The sequence below is a fragment of the Hippocampus zosterae genome, chromosome 10 (genome assembly GCF_025434085.1).
Source record: "Hippocampus zosterae strain Florida chromosome 10, ASM2543408v3, whole genome shotgun sequence".
In the NCBI taxonomy this organism is placed as follows: domain Eukaryota; kingdom Metazoa; phylum Chordata; class Actinopteri; order Syngnathiformes; family Syngnathidae; genus Hippocampus; species Hippocampus zosterae.
In genome coordinates this window covers 8,877,472-8,897,634 of record NC_067460.1, presented here as the reverse complement: position 1 = coordinate 8,897,634, position 20,163 = coordinate 8,877,472, and the positions used below count along the sequence as shown (strand labels likewise).

At 43.0% G+C, this 20,163-nt stretch overlaps 2 protein-coding genes, 1 long non-coding RNA gene and 1 other non-coding gene across 7 annotated transcripts in view; 1 reads left to right on the top strand and 3 right to left on the bottom strand.

Annotated features, from left to right (window-relative positions):
• Window positions 1-1,787, top strand: part of rasgrp4 (RAS guanyl releasing protein 4) — a 22,345-nt gene extending 20,558 nt beyond the window's left edge. For both annotated transcript variants that reach the window (XM_052078905.1, XM_052078904.1), the window contains exon 17: window positions 145-1,787. In XM_052078905.1, coding sequence (XP_051934865.1) covers window positions 145-258 — 114 coding nt within the window. In that variant the 3' untranslated portion in view covers window positions 259-1,787. The remainder of the gene's footprint in view (window positions 1-144) is intronic.
• LOC127609134 (heterogeneous nuclear ribonucleoprotein U-like protein 1) lies at window positions 1,587-20,163 on the bottom strand. 2 transcript variants are annotated; one of them, XM_052078882.1, is made up of 16 exons: window positions 20,064-20,163; window positions 19,325-19,593; window positions 18,533-18,784; window positions 17,302-17,515; window positions 15,454-15,527; window positions 15,231-15,370; window positions 14,595-14,694; window positions 14,388-14,500; window positions 14,054-14,317; window positions 10,704-10,826; window positions 10,043-10,171; window positions 6,388-6,556; window positions 4,755-5,015; window positions 4,120-4,271; window positions 2,898-3,131; window positions 1,587-1,972 (listed from the first exon to the last, which is right to left on the bottom strand). In XM_052078882.1, the coding sequence occupies exons 2-16, from the start codon at window positions 19,554-19,556 to the stop codon at window positions 1,856-1,858; spliced, it is 2,574 nt and encodes an 857-aa protein (XP_051934842.1). In that variant the 5' UTR covers window positions 19,557-19,593; window positions 20,064-20,163; the 3' UTR covers window positions 1,587-1,855. The 2 variants fall into 2 exon arrangements, with proteins under 2 accessions (XP_051934842.1, XP_051934843.1); XM_052078883.1 differs by lacking the exon at window positions 20,064-20,163 and adding an exon at window positions 19,748-20,034.
• LOC127609286 (uncharacterized) lies at window positions 11,424-14,047 on the bottom strand. 2 transcript variants are annotated; one of them, XR_007964504.1, is made up of 3 exons: window positions 13,405-14,047; window positions 13,144-13,273; window positions 11,424-11,655 (listed from the first exon to the last, which is right to left on the bottom strand). It is a non-coding gene; the product is annotated as an uncharacterized LOC127609286 (long non-coding RNA). The 2 variants fall into 2 exon arrangements; XR_007964503.1 differs by having other exon boundaries at window positions 13,144-14,047.
• LOC127609523 (small nucleolar RNA SNORA50) lies at window positions 16,705-16,845 on the bottom strand. The gene has a single exon (XR_007964649.1). It is a non-coding gene; the product is annotated as a small nucleolar RNA SNORA50 (small nucleolar RNA).

Here is a 20,163-nt window from a genome sequence, read left to right as displayed (position 1 = left end):
AATTCAATACAAGCCACTGAGATAATATGCTTGACCAAGTGAGCACACCCTCAGATAACTGGGGATCAACCAATGCCATTCAAACAAATCTAAAGAAATATCACTGTACATGGGACTCAGCGTGTGTGTGTGTGTGTGTGTCAGGCCAACACGCTGCCACCTCCCAGGAGTCGCGGGTGCTCCATGCCCATCTCCTTCCTGCATGAGAAACTGGAGGAGCTTCACCTCTGCAAGGAGAAGAGCCGGGAGCCCGATTGACCACGGGCAAATGATGAACTTTCCTCCCCCTCAAACGGACAGCTTCATTGTGTTTTTGCTTCCCATTTAAATTAAGGACACTGTCAACTTGTACTCTTGTCATGTTGTCTCTGGTGCTACATTTCTTGGAAATATCACGTGAGCAGTTTCCAGATCCAGGATTGAGTCCATGGAGGGAAATGAACACTAAAGCAGAATTCCCACTCATTATTATTATTTTTCCTAAGTGTGGCAGCTACCACAAAAATTAGAGGAGACATGTTTTTGACCATTTAAAACGGTTCTCGTGTTAATTTCTGTGATTATTTTGGTCAAAATACCCCAAGGATGAAGAATTTGAAAAAAGAAAAAAAATACTTTGCCGAAATATGCCTGCTTTGAGGGCAGCACCCCACATCAAACCCCCCTCCCCCCATAACCACTGAGCCAATGGCAAGCAGTTTCATTACTATGGCAACTATGGTGGGACAGAAGCCCCCCAAAGGCAGTGAAAGTATGGGCAGCACTTAATAAGCCACCAAAGAACATTTCGTCAGTGTGTGGAACACAAACTTAAGTCATGCTGAACAAAAATATCAACACTTGTTTTTGCTTGATCTTGAGATGAACTCAATTTTTTGTTCCTCTGCACGCAAATGGTTTCCTTTACATATACTGTTCAGAAATGTGAGTGAGCACTTCTCCTTTGCCGAGATAATCCAGCCACCTGACAGGTGTGTCCTTTTATCGTGGGCAGCCTAAGGCACATTTGTTCCATAATCATGCCGCCAAATTGGCATCGTGATTTGCCAACTGCCCGGCCGGATAGCTTGTCGGCAAAGGACACTAATTTGTATGTCAGAGAGATAGGCCTTTTGTGGAAATATAAAGAAAGCCCTTTGACTTCAGCTCATAAAAAAAACGGGAACAGTAGGTTGGTGGTGTTGTTTTTTTTATAATAAACAAAGTAAAGCAAACTCCCCCTCTTTAAGAGTACTGCATTCACATTTGTCGTTAGCGACCAGTCCAGGGTGTACCTCACCTCTTGCCCACATCAGCTGAGATAGGCTCCGGGTCATCCTAATGATGACTAACGCTCCAGAAAAAGGACAAGTGCACAAAAAAATTGAAACACAGAAACGTTTCATCCAGGTGTATACAACTGCATTTATTGTAGAAAGACAACAAACATCAGATTTTTCACACTGGTACAAAATCATATGTTGGGGGAATGTAATGGGATTTAAACTACAGCTACCACAAGAGGATTATACTGTTTTTTTAAAAAAAAGGAAAATGCCTCTACCGAAAAAGTGCCTCTAAAATGGCGGTTGCGTTATGTGTGACTGAAAAAAAAAAAGTCAAAAGAAAAGTTAAAAAGCATGCTTTTGTTCTCTACCTCCCCATATCAATTGTTTACTGCTGCTGCGACAAGCCACCTCTCCTCTCATCCCCAAAAAGCATTTTAAGGGTTAGCATGAGGCGAGCTAGCATCTATCACCACGCCACCACTTTACATAAGACTGATAAAGAAGGAGGACAAAAAACAAGATGGTGAGAAGGAGGAGGGGCATGGGGGCATAAGTCAACACACGCGAAGGGGCTTTGGTGTGGAGAACTACTGGGAGCCGGAAGACGAGCCCTGGCTGCCCTGTCCAGGGTAGCCGCCATATTGGCTGTAATACTGGTTCCACTGGCTCTGGTTCTGGTAGTACTGCTGCCACTGCTGCGCATACTGTGAGAAAAAAACACATTGAAACCATGGATTTCAGAATGGGTTATTACTTGGTCAATTTTGTATTTCTTCGGTTCTGGTACTGCATTAAGTAATACGTTTATTTTTTTTTTTATATACTGTATATATTTCATTTTGTTCTGCCATTTATTTTAATGTAGTTTTAGAGTAGGTTTGCTTATTATTTATTCCAACACCCCTACAAAAAACGCTTTGAATTTTTATGAGTTTCAGGACGGGTTTTATTTTATTTATTTCATATGTGGAGTATTTTTAGAGTGTAAGATAATAATTTAAAAACTCAAATGTTTTGTGAACTTAACTTAACAGTTAACTTTTCAAGATTCATTTTTTGCGCCGATTCGAGGTATACCGTTGGTTTTTCTCGAGCACATGCGGGTTTCATAATAATAATATAAGAAAACATATTTAGTCCGAGTTATGAATTAAGGATTAGGTTTAGCAAGAGGTGGATTCCCACCCCTCTAAAATATTATAGCTATAAATCATAAGGCATGGTAAAATCTGTTGTTAATTTCATGGTAAAATTTAACCATTAAAAAAATGGAGATCTCCCACAAATTGATTGTGGCTGGAAAATAGTTTTTTTTTTAAAAATCAGCATTAAAAATACCTTTCGGGACACATGGACATGTACAGTACATCCCCGATTCAAATTTGCTGTTTACCAGTGTGATTACACACTTAGTTTTATGAACCAAAGATGTAGTTTCAGATAAGTTTTAGTTTTTTTTTTTTAAGTATTTGTTTTCATTTTATACCATAAACGAAAAATGCCCTTTAAATTTTTCTTTGTTAGTTTTTGTGAGCTATGAATAACCTTGGCGCACGCTGGAAATAAGCCTTGGACTCAATTTTAAGTGCTTTGTTCCACTGCATGGTTAAGACGTGTTTGCACGCTCACTTGCTGATATTGCTGGTTGTAGCTTTGCTGCTGTTGCTGCTGCTGAGGCGGGGCCTGGTGCTGCTGGGAGGGGGCCTGGTGCTGCTGAGGGGGAGGCTGGTGGTGGCCGTAGGCGACGGCGGCGGGCTGGCTGTAGCTCTGGCTGTAGCCCGGGTACTGACTGTAATTGCCGTAATAGTTCTGGTTGTAGCCGCCCTGGTTGTAGCCGCCCTGGTTGTAGCTGTGGCCGTAGCCCTGGGAGGAGATGGCGGGTGGAGGAAGAGTGCAAGCATGCAAAGTGAGTTAGGGGACCAAGGTGCGGCACTGAACCTTTAAAAGCACGGCGAAACATTGCCACAATCTGCAAGTAATTTCGGAGTAACTCGGTCTAATTGTTAAGAATAAGAAAAATTTGCATCCCCACCTTAGAAGGTATTCTCGAAGAAACGTTTTGGGGTACTCTTTCCAATGTGCTCTAGATGCCACCAAAGCACTGTCTAAATAGGAATTGCTGTCAAGTGACTAGACTAAAAAATAAACGTCATACAGATGATTCCATTTAGAAAAAAAATATACAGTGGCACATGTATTCCTTCTTCACAACCCATCAAAACGGCAACTCTCAAGCAACGATACCTCCGTCGGGAGGTTTGCTTGCGCTCTTGATTAGCCAATCCGCAGAGCAAAAACACAAACATGTGGTGAAGACCCTCTGGAACTTATGCTAAAAACTTGAGCTAAAAGCTCCTTAACATACTTCCTTGACAACAATTACTACGAGAGACTGACCAATGTGGTTTGGGGACCATGGCTATTACCTCAATTAGACGGGGAGCCGACCTTGGACAACAACCAACACATTGGCTGATGTATGACATAATAAAATAGACAGGACGCACAAACTCTTTATACCCAGAAAATGATTGAAGACAAAGAAGCAAACCACTACTAAATTAAAAAAGGGCAACTTGAGTTAACTCATTCTGTATGAGTTAACTCATTCAGTACCAGCCAATTCTGGACCAAGTCTGAAAAGACATTTGAAAACGTCTTTAGGAGTGAATGAGTTAAACAGGTCTTTGGCGCCGCCTTGTTTACATTTTTGGGCGCTTCAGAAGCACCACCAAATAAGCCGATAAGACATGAATAGGAGAGATTGTTCGCAACTCGATGAGACTGGGTCACAGAGAAAAATGTCCCAATGGGTCAATTTTTCAATAGTGAAGCGGGAAGAGGCGCTTACCTGGTTGTAGCCCCCCTTGTTGTAAGGAGCCGGCCGGTTGTAGCTGCCTCCCGACGAATGGCTGCGATATCCGGAGCGGGAGTCTGAGCCGCCGTCTCTGTAGCCGCTGTTACCGCCCCAGCGGTTCTGACCGTAGCTTCCCCGATTGTAGCCTACCAAAAGGAATTCATGGAAGGCCTGTCATTTTGGCACCTCTACGCCAGATACGCATCGAGGCTGACCAAGCTAAAACATGGGCATTCCCCGTCAAATTAGGCCTTGCGTATATTCACCGCTTGTCTATCAGTGGAAGTCCAGTTTTAACATACGTTAAAATGTGAATGTATGAACAAGGTAGTCTCATCCATATTACATTGGATTGAAGAATTAAGCAGATTAATACACTGGTTTTCAGCCAGCCAAGGAGGTGGACATTTTATGCAGCACCGCCCCCTGCTGTCGACTTGAAATTGACCTCAAACTGCCTTTGGGCTTACATTGCAAAAACAGGAGAGGATATTAAAAATTCACTTTAAAAAATCGGCTTATGACAGCAACAGTTTGACCCTGGAACACTTAAACATACCATCATGATTTCTGACAGGGAAAAAATTGATTTGAAATCAAGACCGCCACAACAATGATTAACCCCTTACCTCTGTAACCTCCCGCGTCTCCGCTGCGGTTCTGGTAGCCTCCGCCGCCTCCACGGGGCGCGTCACGGTTGTCATAGCGCGGGAAGCTGCCGCGGCCGCGGTAGCCGCCCTGACGGTTGTCAAATCGCTTGTCGGGCGGCGGTCCCGCCTTTCGCCCCTCGTCATTGTACTGCTTTAACAGCTTCTCGGCATCGTCACACTGCAGCTCCACATAGGTGACCGCCTCCAGGAAGTCACATGCTTCCGGCAGGGTGAAGTTGGCTTTAGGTTGGGGGCGATGCCAGTGAGGGATTGAGAGGAAAAGACAGGAGATGCAGGGGAATGGGGAGGGGAGGCAGTGAGGACCAGAGCAGCCACACCACCAAAAGACAAAACACAAAGTGGAGACTAATTAGTGCCACACAGAGGAAGTGGGAAGAATATAAAGACTAGGTAACAAGGAGAAAACATTGCCTCCATGGAGGCAACATTTGTGGAAACAGACACAGGAGGGAGGATTTTTTGGGGGGGGGGGGGGGGGGTCTTTAGGAAAGGGCACTGCAAACCAAGGACAGCAGAGCGCAACAGCAAAGTGGATGGAAATCAATCACGGACAGTAATCCCCTTTATTTGGACTGTCAGGAATAGCAAGAGTGCAAGTAATTGACGTCCACACAAAGATGTTTATAGTTAACTAATCGATTTGTTTGAACTGGAAATACAACAAAAACGACGATCCCCAAACTCTTAATAGGAGACATCTTAAAGCATTGGCTGGAATAAAAAAATGGAAGACATTTGATTATTATTATTATTGGGGAAAAAAGCCATAAGCGCAAGTGTACATGTGTAAAAAACGCGCCATGACAAGCCAGGCTAAACTTAGCAACGCACCGACCTATAAAAGCTGGGCTCTCAGTCAAAATGGTGCTTTGTATCACCCAAAATAAATAAAAAAATTACAAATACTTTTTAATTGGGGGTTGAGATATCTATTTAAATACATACATAACATCCGGTCAAAAGACGACCTCCAAATTAGAGTAAAACAGAAAACATTACTCACAATGTCTCCTGTACGTATTTCGATGGGGTCCAAAAGTGGAACGATTTGATTCTGTTCGATGCGCTTGCATTGTAAAAAAACAAAAAGGACTTTGATTTAAATAGTTTTTTGTTACTCCCCTAGTACAAAAGTGAAAGAGCTAGTGGAACAGGCCATGCACTTATGTCTATTTACATTTTTTTTATTTTAATCCCACAAATAAGGGGGCTAATTGCCATGTTGGTAATCTTGGGGCTTTTGATAAGCAGCACAAAACTGCAAAAATATGAGTGTTTTCATCCAATAGCTGGGATGTTCCAGTTAACTGGGGATTACTGGAAATGAAACTATGTTGGAATGAGGAAGCCGCCTCAATTTGCAGCGCATGAGGAGAAGGGGAAGATTGAAATAAATTAATCACGACTTTAACAAAAATATGTCCAGTTCTGATAACGTGGTGGGGGCGGGTGGGGAAGAGGAGGAATGGAAAGAAGGGAGGCAGTAGGGGGAAATAGGGCATCTTCCAAGTTTGATTTTTTGACACAGAGAATAAAACAAAACAAAAAAGCAGATCTGGTGTTTTGTTGCTTGTATCCACAGCGGTCCTACCTTTCATTTCTAACACAGCATGATCGGGCACATCCTTCCCCTGCTCATTGGTTTGCTTTAACGTTCGCTCTTTAAAATCCTCGTCCGTGGGACAAATTACAATAGCCTTGCGTTGAAAACCCTCAAAAGGACGCATTTTTCGTCTCCTTGCTGATCCATATACATTTGTCTAGCAATGGCGACAAGAAAGAGGTAGAAGCTTGTTTGTTATTGTTTTACTTGCAAAGGCGTTCCGCTGGAATGGGACGCTGGAACCCTGCAATCATCAAGTGACACAGGTTTGTTTGGCTGGGATGAGGCTACGCGTTAGCTCGGTTGCTCGAGGCCGCGTCGCTCACAAGACTTACCTGCCACGTCTGCTGCCCCACCGCTCACCGTGGACCAACAAGGGCAAGGGGGGACCCATTTAATAACCATCACTAATAATAAACCACTTAGACGTGATACGGTATGCCGATTCTGAGCCATGTTAGTTAACTAAGCGGTTGAAGGTTAAAGGCGGGAGAAAAAGGTAGATAAAATGAGTGCCCGTTACCCTGCGCAGGGGACACTTATGCAATTTCAACTCGCAGAACGGTCGAGGAGTAGCTGGTCAGCACGCCTGTCTCGCAGTTCCGAGGCCCTGGGTTCGAATCTCGGCTGCAAACTTCCTGTATGGGGTTTGCGGAGGTTTTCCCCGGGGAGTCAGTCTTGCTCCCTCATTCCAAAAACATTCATATTAGGTTGACTGAGGACTAAATTGGCTTTAGGTGTGAATGCCTTTTGGCGATGATTGGCTCGCAATTATTCCACGATGTTTCCCATCTCCGAAGTCAGCCCTAATAAGGACAAGCGCTCTCAAAAACTGCACAACACGTGTTCAAGAATTGCACAGTTAGCATTCTGAAGTTATAAACGGTAAAAAAGAATTCTCAAAAAGCAAAGCAAAAGAATTGCAACGCGTTACGTCATTTGGGCGAGCTAGCTGGTGGATTGGCATTTGAATGTGTTGTGAACGCGTTTCGTGTTGATAGCACGGACGTTTTCCTTCATGCAAATGTAACTAATTACGACTGAACTAGTGCGTCCGTGGCTTTCATCCTAATTCGTGTTATGTCACCACCACAAAACCAGAATTCCTTGCAAAATGTAGGAACCTCGACACCCTCCGTAACCTTTATCGTATGAAAGAGTAACAAGACCCCTGAAACCCGAAAAACGCCATTTTACCCCAAAATAATAATAATAATAATTAAATAAAAATTCAGTGAACGCGGGTCCTCAAAGAGCTACCTTATGAAAGCAACAGTTACTCTTCCCGTTAAAAAAAACACAGCGCTGCACAAGCATTGGCGCACAACTCGTCAAGTTTGAACGGATTGTAACATTTTTCTCTAAAGTGAGTTTGCCATCGACGCGCATGTGCAGTGACGTCAGCAACTATTATTGCATATTACAGGATTTTCCTTCACTTTTGTTGGTTGGTGTCATCAGCAGTTTACCCGTAGTGGCCGCGTAAACGAGTCCTTCGGTCATTGAATTAAAACGGCAACCCGATGACGCGTGCGGTCAACCGTGCTTGGCAAGGGCAAAAGTTAACTGTTACAACGTGATGTTACAGATGTGTTGAAAGGCGGTACTTCAAATGAATACAGCATGACACGCAGGCTAATTTATGTGCGGATGGTTCAAACCGACGGATCGATTTCTGCGCGGGATCAAGGAAGGAATCTTATGAAAGGAAGCTGATGAATAAAAAAATAACAATCATAATAATAATAATAATTAAATGATGTGAAGGAAAATTGTAAATAGTACTGCGATTTATCCATTTGTGTTCATATTGTATTTAATTGAAAGATGTTTGTTGTTTTTTTTTCTCTTTCTCCTTTCTTCTTTCTACATACATTCTTGCTGCTGGAGGCTGTAAATTTCCCCAGTGTGGGACGAATAAAGGATATCTTATCTTATACAAAAGACAAAATGATTTGACTTGCATTCATAACTGCAATTAAACGAGACTCGAAAACAGTAACGGTCAAATCAGCAACAAGCCGCCGTGTATGGTCTTCGTCCAGCGCAAACCTCCCAATTCCCCTGAGAAGTCTCATAACTCCACCTGGTTCTAACGGTGCGGGAGTAGTGCAGCCTTGTGGCACCTCTAACGTGAGAATCTCTACACCTAAGAAATCTTCGGGAATTAAAAACAAGTAAAAATTGTTCCGTGTGTAATTTTGGGGCGGTGGTGTTGAAGTGAGGGTGCATAATTATTCGACGCAACATAAAGTATGATGCAAACTCATACAATGGTGTAGTTGATAATTTCATATTCAGATTTGGACCTTAATTTACGATATTCCCAAACGGCGCGCAATAAACAATCTTGCACATCGAAACGCAAAACAAAAGCATGAGATAATATCTGTTTTTCAGTTTTGTCAAATTCTGACCTAGATGCCTTTTTCATACAAATATCGACTGTACAAATATCGAACTATTAAGGTACTGTAAGGTTATGATGGACTATGCAACATCTCTTCATCTCCGAGTCTTTATGCACGTTCTACAAAGTTTTTGTGAAACGGATGGAGAATACGCATTGTGTATTATGTATTTTTTGGGATGTTTATTTTTACATCGCAAAAACTGTCCATTGCTTTGGGGGCTAACGATCGCTTCAGAAAAATGTTTGGGCACGAATTCCCAAATGTCACATTGACTAAGTGTCAAAAAAAGTAAAACGGCAGAGAAGCAATGAATGGTTGTTATTTGCCGATTTAAGTCCATAACTATATTAAAGGGCTGTACCGGCTCGAAAAAAAAAAATCACGCAGTACCGCTGGCTGGCATTGAGAAATAACTTTCAGTGTAGAGTTCGCATGAATAAAGAAAAACAAGATTGATCACACAATTAGTACTACATGAAAATTGATGCCTCAGTAAGCCCTCGTCAACAAAAATTAGCACGCATCAGTTTGTGTTATTAGGGTGGTCCCCCCCGCCCGCCACCGACACTTACCTGGACTTACCTTGTTTTCTAAGAAGCTCTCGTCCCACTTGACAGGACAACACAGATACAACTCACCTGCTCATACTCACATCTCCAATGCAATGTAGCCATCTGACCCTACCTACCTTTGGTGCCACCATTACCCAAGACCTGAAAATCTCAACCCTGTTAGTCGCTACTTACCTTCGGGGGGTCAATTCATAAAAACACACACTCAAAAGTTCCATGTATCTCACTTCTAGTTACCAAAACAGCTTTTAAAGTGAAAAAGCTCTCTCTTAGAAATTAGCAACAGAAGGTGTTTTTCTTACTCACCAGAGTCAGAGCTTACTTGTTTCTCAACATCTTTACAAAGTCATGGTCTACTTGTACATTGTCGCAGTTCACAAGACAAACAGTATTAAATTATGACAGGAGATAGCAAGTGCAAAATAGATATATATGTGTATATATAGCGAGGGATGACAACATGGAATAAATATTCTGTCATGTTCGTTTACAATGCAAGACAAGCAAAGTTACAAGAGGGTGACATTCAATGCTGCTTCTACTACTTCTACAATACACAGAGCCCCCCTGAAAAATAAATAGATAGTCCATTAGAGAGAGTAATCATTGACTGACGGTGCCGAGTGCTCAGTGTGGGCGCGGCGGCCGGTACGCTACCTGGTCCAGGATGTAGTTGCGCCTCTTGCGTGCGGCAATCTCGATCAACCGGTTAAGACACAGCGTTGCCTGTTGGATCAGAACGTCCCAGCGGCCGGCATAGTTCCTCTGGCGACGCAGGCCCATCAACTGCACAACCCAGGTCCATGTTAGAAAATAAAATGTCAGGGGAACAGAAAAAGATCCAAATCGGATGATCCTCCCCCACGCCCCAAAAAAATCAAATACAATGTGACATTTTAAATGTGTACAATGTAAACGTATAGATAAGCTAATATAGTTTGTACACGTTTATTTAGCATGCCTGTGGGTTGGTAATATTGCACTCAAAGATATGTTTAATGCACGGCATTTAATTTTAAGCCGCACGTGAACCTTTTCACACTACAGTACAGAAAAGCCCCTCTAAGGGCAAACTCATCCTCCGTTATTTGTTGGAAATCCTGGCGTTTTAATGCTCACGCATAAGATATTAAAAGTGTTACTTTGGGACCATCTGGTAGAGCCACGTTGCCATAGTTAAGTTTAATTGTGTGTGTGTGTGTGTGTGAGACAAAATAGAACAGTAGTTACAGCCTTGAAAGCAATTTTTTTTTTTCATACAAAAGTCTCCTTTTCTTGTTTGGCGGAGAGGGAGGGGAACACAGCGCAATCCACCCACCTTCATCTTATCCATAATGGCATTGGTGCCCAGGATGTTGTACTTCTTCTCAGGGTTGGTCTCTGCATGCTTGATAGCCCAGGTGGTCTTTCCGCAGGCGGGCAGGCCAACCATCATCAGAATCTGGAAACAAATACACTGCAAGTTGAAGCCTCCATTGGAGTAGGAACCCTTGCCCCAATTAATGGCCAGCTGCGTTGTCTGCTTGGTTATAGCACAATAAGTCCGTTCATATGAGCATTTTGCGGATTGCAGTGCATCTGTGTTGTTGCAACGATGTTCTCCAAGGATAAAAATTTGACTCGAGAGGCGTTCACGACTGCCTCTGAATTACTTCAATTAAACTACGAAATTTGAAAATACAGTAATGCATCAAAACAGAAAATCACTAAATAAATTCTATAGCGCCACGACAGAATTTATTTTGGACTTTCCTTGAGCGTAGCTGCAACAGAAAGATCAGCTGCAACCGGAGGGGCTCCAGGCAGCAGGGACGCAGAAGCAAACTCCCGCCCACTCATTGGCCAGCGGTTTTGTAATATGGTGCGGCGCACATAATTACAACATTGATTTTTCTGAATAAATCTGAGCGTGCAGCTCTTAATCAGGTGCGGTCTGTAGCCTGGAATTTACAGTATAATTAATTTAATTTATGGATGGCTGTGGTTCATTCTGGTGATATCTGTGATTCAGACAAAATTCAGACAAAAATTGAAAGTGGAATTTCCACTTTTTATTTCTTACTCCTGATAATAATGGAAACTAATATCTAATAAATCACTTCTTTCAGTACTGTGTTTTAAACATGTTTTGATTTTTTTGCATTTTTCTTTGAAGATCCACTGCAGACAGACTCGGCTCGTTTCCTTTTCCACTCCTGTTAATGCTTCATTATAGTCTTCTTCGTCTTCTTAGCCAATTGATGAACAGTCACTTTTGAGGGAGCATTCCGCTGTGTTGTCAGTCACTTTCAATTCTTCAGCTTTCATTTTCGTTCTTTCATTTTCAGCATGCAGTCTCCTCTTGTATCTGCCATAAGCTGTTTGCAAATGATATACCACACTCTTGTCCATTGGATCATGATGTATATCATCTCGGTGGAAATCCCTTAAGGCTGTTGTATTTCTTGCCTTCAGGTCATATTTGACGGTTTGTATGGCTGAATATGTCCTGATAGCTAGCCTATTGGACTTGGGGTCAATAATATCATTCATGACACTGAATGACTGTTCTATTTGTGGCCCAGTAAAGATGCCGAGACAGGCCTTCACTACTTTAACCCAGGGCTGGATAGCATGGCATTACCTCAGCCCACCAGTGGTCCAGACGCTTGACCTTTGACTCTCCATCTACTACTGTGGCACAATCTGGAAGGGTAGAGTCAACTTGGATTCTTAAAATTTCCCCGATATACAGATCTGCGTCACTGCTGGAGCTCATGACAGTGGGGAAATACTTCACAAGCTTCTTGAGATGACTGTGTGTCACAGAGTGCCTTTGTGCTTTAGGATCAATTGCTGACAAACACTTCAAAAGTGGATTGCTGAGAGGAAGCTTTCCCTGGAGATACTGCGCTGCAGCAACAAATGCTTCTCCGACCCTCTTTCTAAATTCTTGACGCAAGCTGTTGTGTCTTGACAATCTTTTCAGAATCTTTTCTGCAGTATCTCCCATGAAAGTATCCTTTGTGGGCAGATGCATGGATGCATCGCTGACATCGATTTTTTGCAACTGCGAAGCAGAAATGTCCCGCACCTTCTCTTGTAGCATGAAACAGGCAAGGAAATGACGAAACAAATCTGTCTGCTCGTCGTGAAGCTTGTGCACCATTGGTTCCTTCTTTTCAAACATCAGGACCAAAGACTTGAATATGGGTAGGACAGATACGTACATGTCCATGGTCAAAATTGTTTTGTCTCTTTGGTAGAACAGTTTGTTCACAATTCTGAGTTTTCTTTTTCTTCCGTCATCAGTGAGACCTTTGTTAGCACATTGCATTTGTATGGCCTTCATTCTTTTTACAGACTGTTTAGACAGCTTTTCCAGAAGATGGTCAGTCTACATGGCATAAGCTGACTGCAGATCTTTAGGAATCCTGGAAGCATACAGCAACGTTAGTGGCTCAATGATGGTTAGATTCCTCTCTGTTACATCATAAGCAGACAGCCAGCAGTGTGATATTCACTGTGGCGGCGTCAGGTACTGTACTTCTAATATCACGCAAAGCTCTTGCAGATACTCTTTGATATCAGTGCTGTACTTTGTGTCAGTGAAAAAATCATCACAAAGTTTTTCCACTTGAGATTCAAAACCGCTGCAGAATTTCCGTACAGCATTCTGAATGTGGTGACGGGTGTCTCCATCGATATCCAGCAGGTGTGGCGCACTAGATCGCAGAAGAGTTTCAATACCTCCCAATCAATGAATCAAAGTGACTTACTGGGTTTGTCGACCTTCCGAATGTAGTCAGCAAAAAAATCTCCGTTCAAGTCCCTTTCTTCGAGCCATGACCACTTGAACGTGTTCCTCACACTCGGGTCTATCGCGCGCAAGTCTGCTTGTCTGTCTACCTGCTTGAACATTACACACGAATAACTTCATATATAGTGCTCAACTACTCAATATTCAATGAATTATCAGTACTTTGAGGCTTCCACTGTCGCCGAAATTTCGAAGGTCCAAGGTAGGGGAGTGGCGTTACCATTGCTTGCGTTTGCTGTTGTCGTAGCTTCTTTGATATCTCACGTCGGCGCTGATTTTGGTTGAAATCAAAACGACGCTCGCATGCGTACATGTTCGCACTGACGCATGTACATCAGAGACCAACCGAGTGCTGTGGTGCGCTTCGCTGGAATGGTGTCGCTACAAACAAAACAACAAACTCAAACGCGTGTTCATTCAATGTTGTCAACTAATACTAGACACATTTTTCGACAATTTTGAGGACAATTTGAAAAATCCGGAGGACTTTCATCTCTGATTTTCTACCATGGACCCATGGACAAACTCTTGGGGTTTTATTTGGGCTAAATTATCTGCAGTTTGACATTAATGAATAAATAAGTAAGTGGCCAAATACTAAATTATTTACACTTTTACTGTAATATGAGTCAATGTATTCAATTCACTTCAGACAATATAGTCACGTTTTACTATTTACATAATCACCTATTGCATTTTTTTTTATTCGCAACTACGTAGAGTTTTTGTGCTCATTCTTAAACATCCCAAGATGCTGCCAAAGCCCTTTGTAAAAGCAAAGTAGAACTGTTTGGTGTCAAGAAAATACTGTACGTTGAGGGGATAGATCCCGGCTGAGAGACAAGCTTTGGAGTCAGCCCATGACTTACCTCGCATTCGCCTTTGCTGGCAGGTCCCTTGGTGCCTCTGACCTTGTCCTCCAGTGCAACACTGTGGATGTAGGTAAAGCCGCTGGGCGGGGGGAAGTAAGGCTCCTTCTGTCCAAAGTTGAACTCCACGGCGCAGTTCTTCACCAGCACGTGGGGGAAGAGCGCGCGGCCCGCCAGCTCCTCCTTGGTGGTCTTGAACGCTACGCCCAGCTCCACGCCGTTCTTGGAGAATCCCATCTCTACCTCATCACCTTGGTCAAAGTCCTGCCAATATCATGGCAGGTGTTAGCTTTTTGGACAAAGCAGCTGAGATTAAGAGGCTGTCGTGACATACGATGTAGCAGCCGATAACATCGTTTTCCCCAAATCTTTCTCCGTAGTCAGCAAATTTACAGTCCGATGATTTCTTTCCGGTTCCTCCATATCCAAAGGAAAAGGGCTCCTCTCCTAAAAACAAAAATTCAAGGGTAGTTCATAAAAAGCATGTCAAAGGTGAGGTTATCTGTTTTAGGCTTATTTATGCCTCCACAGATGTTCTCACCAAGCTGAGTGCTACAGTGGTTGAGGGACCATCCGATTCGGACCACGTGTGGATCCGGTTCGGAACTGGGCAGGTGCTTGACGGGAATTTCCTCATTGATCTGAAGAAAAAGCCACACTGTGAGTTTGATCATACAAACAAAAATAAATAAACAGCTTTTCTTGTTTATGAGGGACTTTTGCAAATTATTTTGGGAACCCATCGTCCGTCAGTTCTAGACCAAAGCTTTGTCTCATAGGGGAAAAAGTGATTTGGCGAGATCTTGTGGCATCACTGTAACAATTACAAACCTTTCTCAGCCAGGCATCAATTACGTGCCGATTTACGATATTCGCAGGAGGGCTCAGTCCTCACCCCTCCCACACCCCACCAATGGCAAGGGTTCACCGTTTAATGCGACTTATGAGAACTATGACAAGCACAATGTGTCCTCTACTGAAGAAGACCTCAAACTTAAAGCATCTACTGACACTTTCAGGGGAGGAATGTGTCACCAATTAAACTACGTGTATCCCCAAATTCCCTATGCATTAAAAACTTGCCAATTAACAATTAAAAATATTATTAAATATTATAATATAAAATATAATATTAAAAATATATTTTAAGACAATGACTAAATTACTTAAAATTGACCTTCATCTCATAGCACACGCGTCCACAGGTAACACCGTGGGTGGCTCGCGCTCCCGCCCACAGATATGCGAAGCCCTCGATGGTCAGTGGGTAGCCGCTGTAGCGATCCCGAGAAACTTTGAAGTGCAGATCACAGTTGTCTGAGAACAAAAAGAGTGGACATTGAGCATTAGTATAACCTAAATAAAATATGCATCTTTTCACAGCCCACCGTGAAACTTACATGTGTCGATAGTGACAAGAGTGTCATCAATGTTCTCCTCCTCATCTTCTGCCGGCGGCTGTGGCGTGCGAGACCTTAAACAGAAACAATCCGATTTTTTTTAATTGATCATTGGTTGCTAAGAATTTTCAGAGCAGTGCCCTACACTTGAGAATTTCTGATAACTTTTCAAGTGTACCAGAATATTATATGAACACTAAATATTATAATGAGACTTTTTACAATACTACTACGACTAAAAGAGTAGACTGTCTCCCTTCAATAGGAAAACACTTTATATCTTTTCCTGTTCTTTAGTATACTGCAGTTGAAGACAGTAGGAGTTAAACCGATTCGTCTACTTCATTGGCATTTGGACTGATTTTTCAAGTCCCGTCGCTCATAACAGTGTGCTTTATGAGTATACAGTTTAGATACCGAATCTGCCAAACCAAGAATAGGCTGCTCTTTTCTCCCAGAAGAAAAGACTGATTCTAACTTTTTAAGTCAAGAGCAGAACATTTGTAGGTTTTACAAAATCCGTTTCTCACAGAAACCGGACAAAAAACTTTTTTGCTAAAATCCCATGAAGCACAAAAGCGACAACAGTGAAAACAGTATCAAATCTGATTCATAATGAAAGTTCATCTTCGACCAATTTTAGCTGTAACCTTATGTTAACATGTAGCCTTGCAAGAGTTCACGACGACAATTCCACCACACAAGTGTGACGTAAATGGGAATCACTCAGACGAATCCGGGTCAGTTTCACTTCATTTATCTGACCCGGATTCATCGGACAAGTCGTGTTGTGGTAAGAAGCACTGTTAACCACGCTGACTTGCACCGCATGACTCGTGTTCCTTGTCGCTGGCATTTTTTTTTTCTAAAGATAGTCTCAGTAGCGCGACCGCTCTCTTCAAGCTACCCTTAAACCTGACCCTACCCTTTAAACCGCTCCATGATCAGCAGCATTTTTCCCCCTCAGCATCGCAACGCTCAAACAGAACTGATGCAACTCATGGTATTGCGAGTAAAGGTTCGGTGAACTTGTCTGACTCACCCCGTATCTATCAGCTTCTTATAATATATGTTGATCTCTCATGCAGAGTTAGATTGCTGCCACATACGGTCTTAGATTGACAGGACACTGATTTACAAGCCTGACACTAATTGACAAGCTCTGCCAGCCAGTTCCTAGCATGTCCCATTGAAAAACAACTGACATCCATAGAAATCACTAGCAGTTGACAATGATCAGAGTTAATATGAAGCTGTGGCTTGCTTTTAAAAGAGCTACTTGGAGAATAACCATGAGGCTCCAGTTATGAACAAGCCTACCATTATGCTTTCGCACTGTAGCTTGACCCGAGTGGTCACGGGTCAGATCAAACGGGGTCAAAGACAGTGCTAAAAACCTTACACACATTGTCGATCATCAGGCCTAAGTCGATTTCCCCTTGGCGGTACAATTCATTAAGGTGGCCTGATTATCCGCCGTCTCAAAAAGATTATCCTGCAGTGTGTTGATTAATATTTACTCCCCGATCTGCTCAGGACATTTGTGTGTGTGTGTGTGTGTGTGCGTGCGTGCGTGTTCAACACTGAGCCATGGCATTTGACTTCATTTCAATTGGGAAAGATTATGTGAGATACAAGTGTTTTGAGTTATCAGTATGGTCACAGAACGAAATTTGTACGTGCTTGGTCTCTGTACATGGCGGATTTTCAAATCACGGCTGAGCCCCGCCCCATGGTAAATGGGTATACAATATAATGCAATTTGTTTTTAATGAGTCACTACTGGCTCAATAGAATGGTCCAGCAAGCTTTTCCTCATTCACTTTTGTACAATTAGGGAATGCATACCTCTTATCCTCTCTGTGCTCATAGTAGTTGTAGCCCCTGCTCTCTTCGTACGGTCGCTTTCGGCCGTATTGTCCACTTCTCTCAGACTCCACCTTCATGTGCTCTGCCAGACCGTCGTCATCTTGTCCGCGACTCGGCTCGGACTCATGGGCCTCGCGCCCCGCATCACCCGCCGCCTCTGGAGGGTCCTCAGTTTTGATCTCCTCTTTTATTTCTGTCAGGAGTGACAACGAACATTATATTGTCAGGCTGTTTCCAATAGAGACGGCATCAAAAATATATTAAGTAATCCCAAGCAGAGTCACGGTTCATGAAAGCAGATTCGACTTTAAACTTTTCATCTATTGACCCAATAACTCCCTTTATAAGACAAGATGGCTTTGAAGCACCAGAAGAAAGCAACAAAAGGCGCAGAGGAAGTATATCTAAATGATACATTGCAACTGAGAATCTAACAGCATTGAAGTAATGGTAATGTCGTAAGAGTTGGAAATATTTTTTTAATGTTTTGGGATCAACATTTTTTATGTGAATACAGTTTAGACTTTTAATTCAACTGTTTTTTAGATGGATACTGTCAATTACTCCTTTTCATGACAGGCCAATTCCTGTCATAGTGGATTGCTGTATTTGAACATAAATGGCTGCTATTCTTTCCCGCTGTCATTACATGTCCTGAGGAAGGTTGAGTACTGTGCCCCAGTACTTGGGCTCTAACTATTAAGACTGGACGATGAATCAAAATGCCATCTTGATTTCGACGTTGGCCTTTCGATCTGTAAAACGTTACAATCGAAAACAAATAAATAAAAACGGTGCGCAGAGTGGCGGGGTGTGTTTACAAGTTCCCAGCTTTGTGAAAATACACTAAATAAACCATGCTGCTTGTGTAAATAACTGTTTATATAATGTTGAACAGTATAACCATGATTTGCACAAATCTTTTCTTTTAATGGCAATTATACCTGTATTTTACATCACTGTCATTGTAACTGCAAGACAAAAAAAAGCAGTGATAATTGTTTTTGTTGTTTTTCCTGAACAACAAATACCACTTTTATCCTGTTTTATATGAGCCATTCCCATCCATTTCTTATTGACGGAAAATATGATTTTGACTTTTCGGTTTACAGTCCAGGTCAGTTCCCACAAAAAAGAAATCCCAATACAAGTTTGAAAGCATTGTAGTCGACCATCATACTGTGCTAACGCAGCAATTAAGTCACAGCACCTTCTTTGATGTCGACGCCTTCCTCTTCATCCGGTTCAAGCTTGACGACTGCCTCAGTGATGGTGGCTTTGGGAAGGTCAGCATCTGCGCTGAAGTCTGGCACACTGTGGCCGGAGTCCGACGCTGGCTGACTCTCGTACGGCTCCGATTCTACCTCCGGTTCGGCCTCCTCTTCTTCGTAGTAGCCACCTGAATCTCTGCCTTCGTCTTCCTCCAGCAGCGCATCGCCATCACCTTCAGCGAACGCCTCAGCTGTGAATGCCCACAGAGAAAAAGTCATTCATTTGCTCTGCAGTAATTTGATATAGCCTTTGTTTATTTCATTATTTTTAGTTTAAACTTGAGTTTTTTCCGTATTGCTTACTGGCAGTCATTCTCCACTGACAAGTTGACAATTGAACAAATGTCCATGTGACGAAAATGAACGGCAGCCAAACATATTTCCAAGTGGTGCAAATATAGTTTCTTCGTGAACTACAGTTTTGGGGTAGACATTTTTGTGTCAACCAATTATTGTGAAACTCAGCAAAGTTGGCAGATTTTTCTGCAACCCTGCAATAAATGAAATGTTATATTTATATGTAGACATTTGACTTCATATATATTCATTTCATAGCAACATTCATTTTTTTCCTCCTGCTCGATGCCCTTTGGAAATAAGAGACTGTAGCGACTGCCACATACGACCTTATATTTTGTTTCCATCCGTTCATTTTCCACACTGCTTACTCTCACGAGGTTGACGATATATTCGTTGAAAGAAAAATCGAAAAGAGCAAATGTGTGGTTCACCTTGCTCCGCTTCGGTTTCGCCAACGTCTTCGCCACCGTCTTCGTAGTCCTCCGCGCCGTCGTCACCCTGCTCCTCGCCCCCTGCGTCCGGTGATTCCGCGAGGGCTTCCTCCTCCAGCGCCGCCTTGAGCCGCTCCACCAGATCTGCCTTCAGGCCTCTTGCGTCCAGGCCTCGACGCTGGAGCTCGTCCTTCAACTCGTTCACTTTCAGTTTCTTCACGTCGAAACTCATCGCGTGGCTTTGCGCGCGCGTGTGTGCAGGACAATGGCTGCCAAGAAAAAGCGCGGGGATGAAACACTACAAAGTTTTCAGTATTGCGTTAACTTACAAGGACGTTCCATTTGGGCGCCATCAACGGAGCGTTAAGCTAACATTAGCCATTGAGCTATAAAGTCTATAAATATCCAACCCACGTTACTCACCGGGGGTTACTCGACCTAGCAACGAATCAATAATCGTTACCAAACCAAACTGACTACTTACACACGTACATAAAATCATTCAGTTGCCGTTTTCGAGATCGCGATTATCGCCTTCGATATTACTTAGCTAGCTAGCTAGCTAGCTGAGCACACGGGCCAGTGCGATGCAGTGAGCACGAGTCGAAACACCACCGCTTGAAAAGCGCCAGTCGTAGACGCGATTTAGCTTCGCACGCAACTTGAACACTCGAGGCGTCGTTCGCTTGAGGAACAACAAAAGTAGACTGTGCGTTGTGGAATTCAAGTCGAGGCCTACCTCCTTCGACGTGGGTGTCGCTGGCAAATAGAAGCGTAGTTGCCGGCAAGAGCCACCACTGCCCTCTAGCCGCCCAGACAGACAACGTGCCGGAAGTTGC

Excerpts from the sequence above, each read along its gene's own strand:
- LOC127609134 (XM_052078882.1), bottom strand. The coding sequence starts at position 19,556 with ATGAGTTTCGACGTGAAGAAACTGAAAGTGAACGAGTTGAAGGACGAG. Across the intron at positions 10,172-10,703 it reads CCATTATGGATAAGATGAAG|TTGATGGGCCTGCGTCGCCA; the intron begins GTGGGTGGATTG and ends TGGGTTGTGCAG. Across the intron at positions 3,132-4,119 it reads ACAAGGGGGGCTACAACCAG|GGCTACGGCCACAGCTACAA; the intron begins GTAAGCGCCTCT and ends ATCTCCTCCCAG.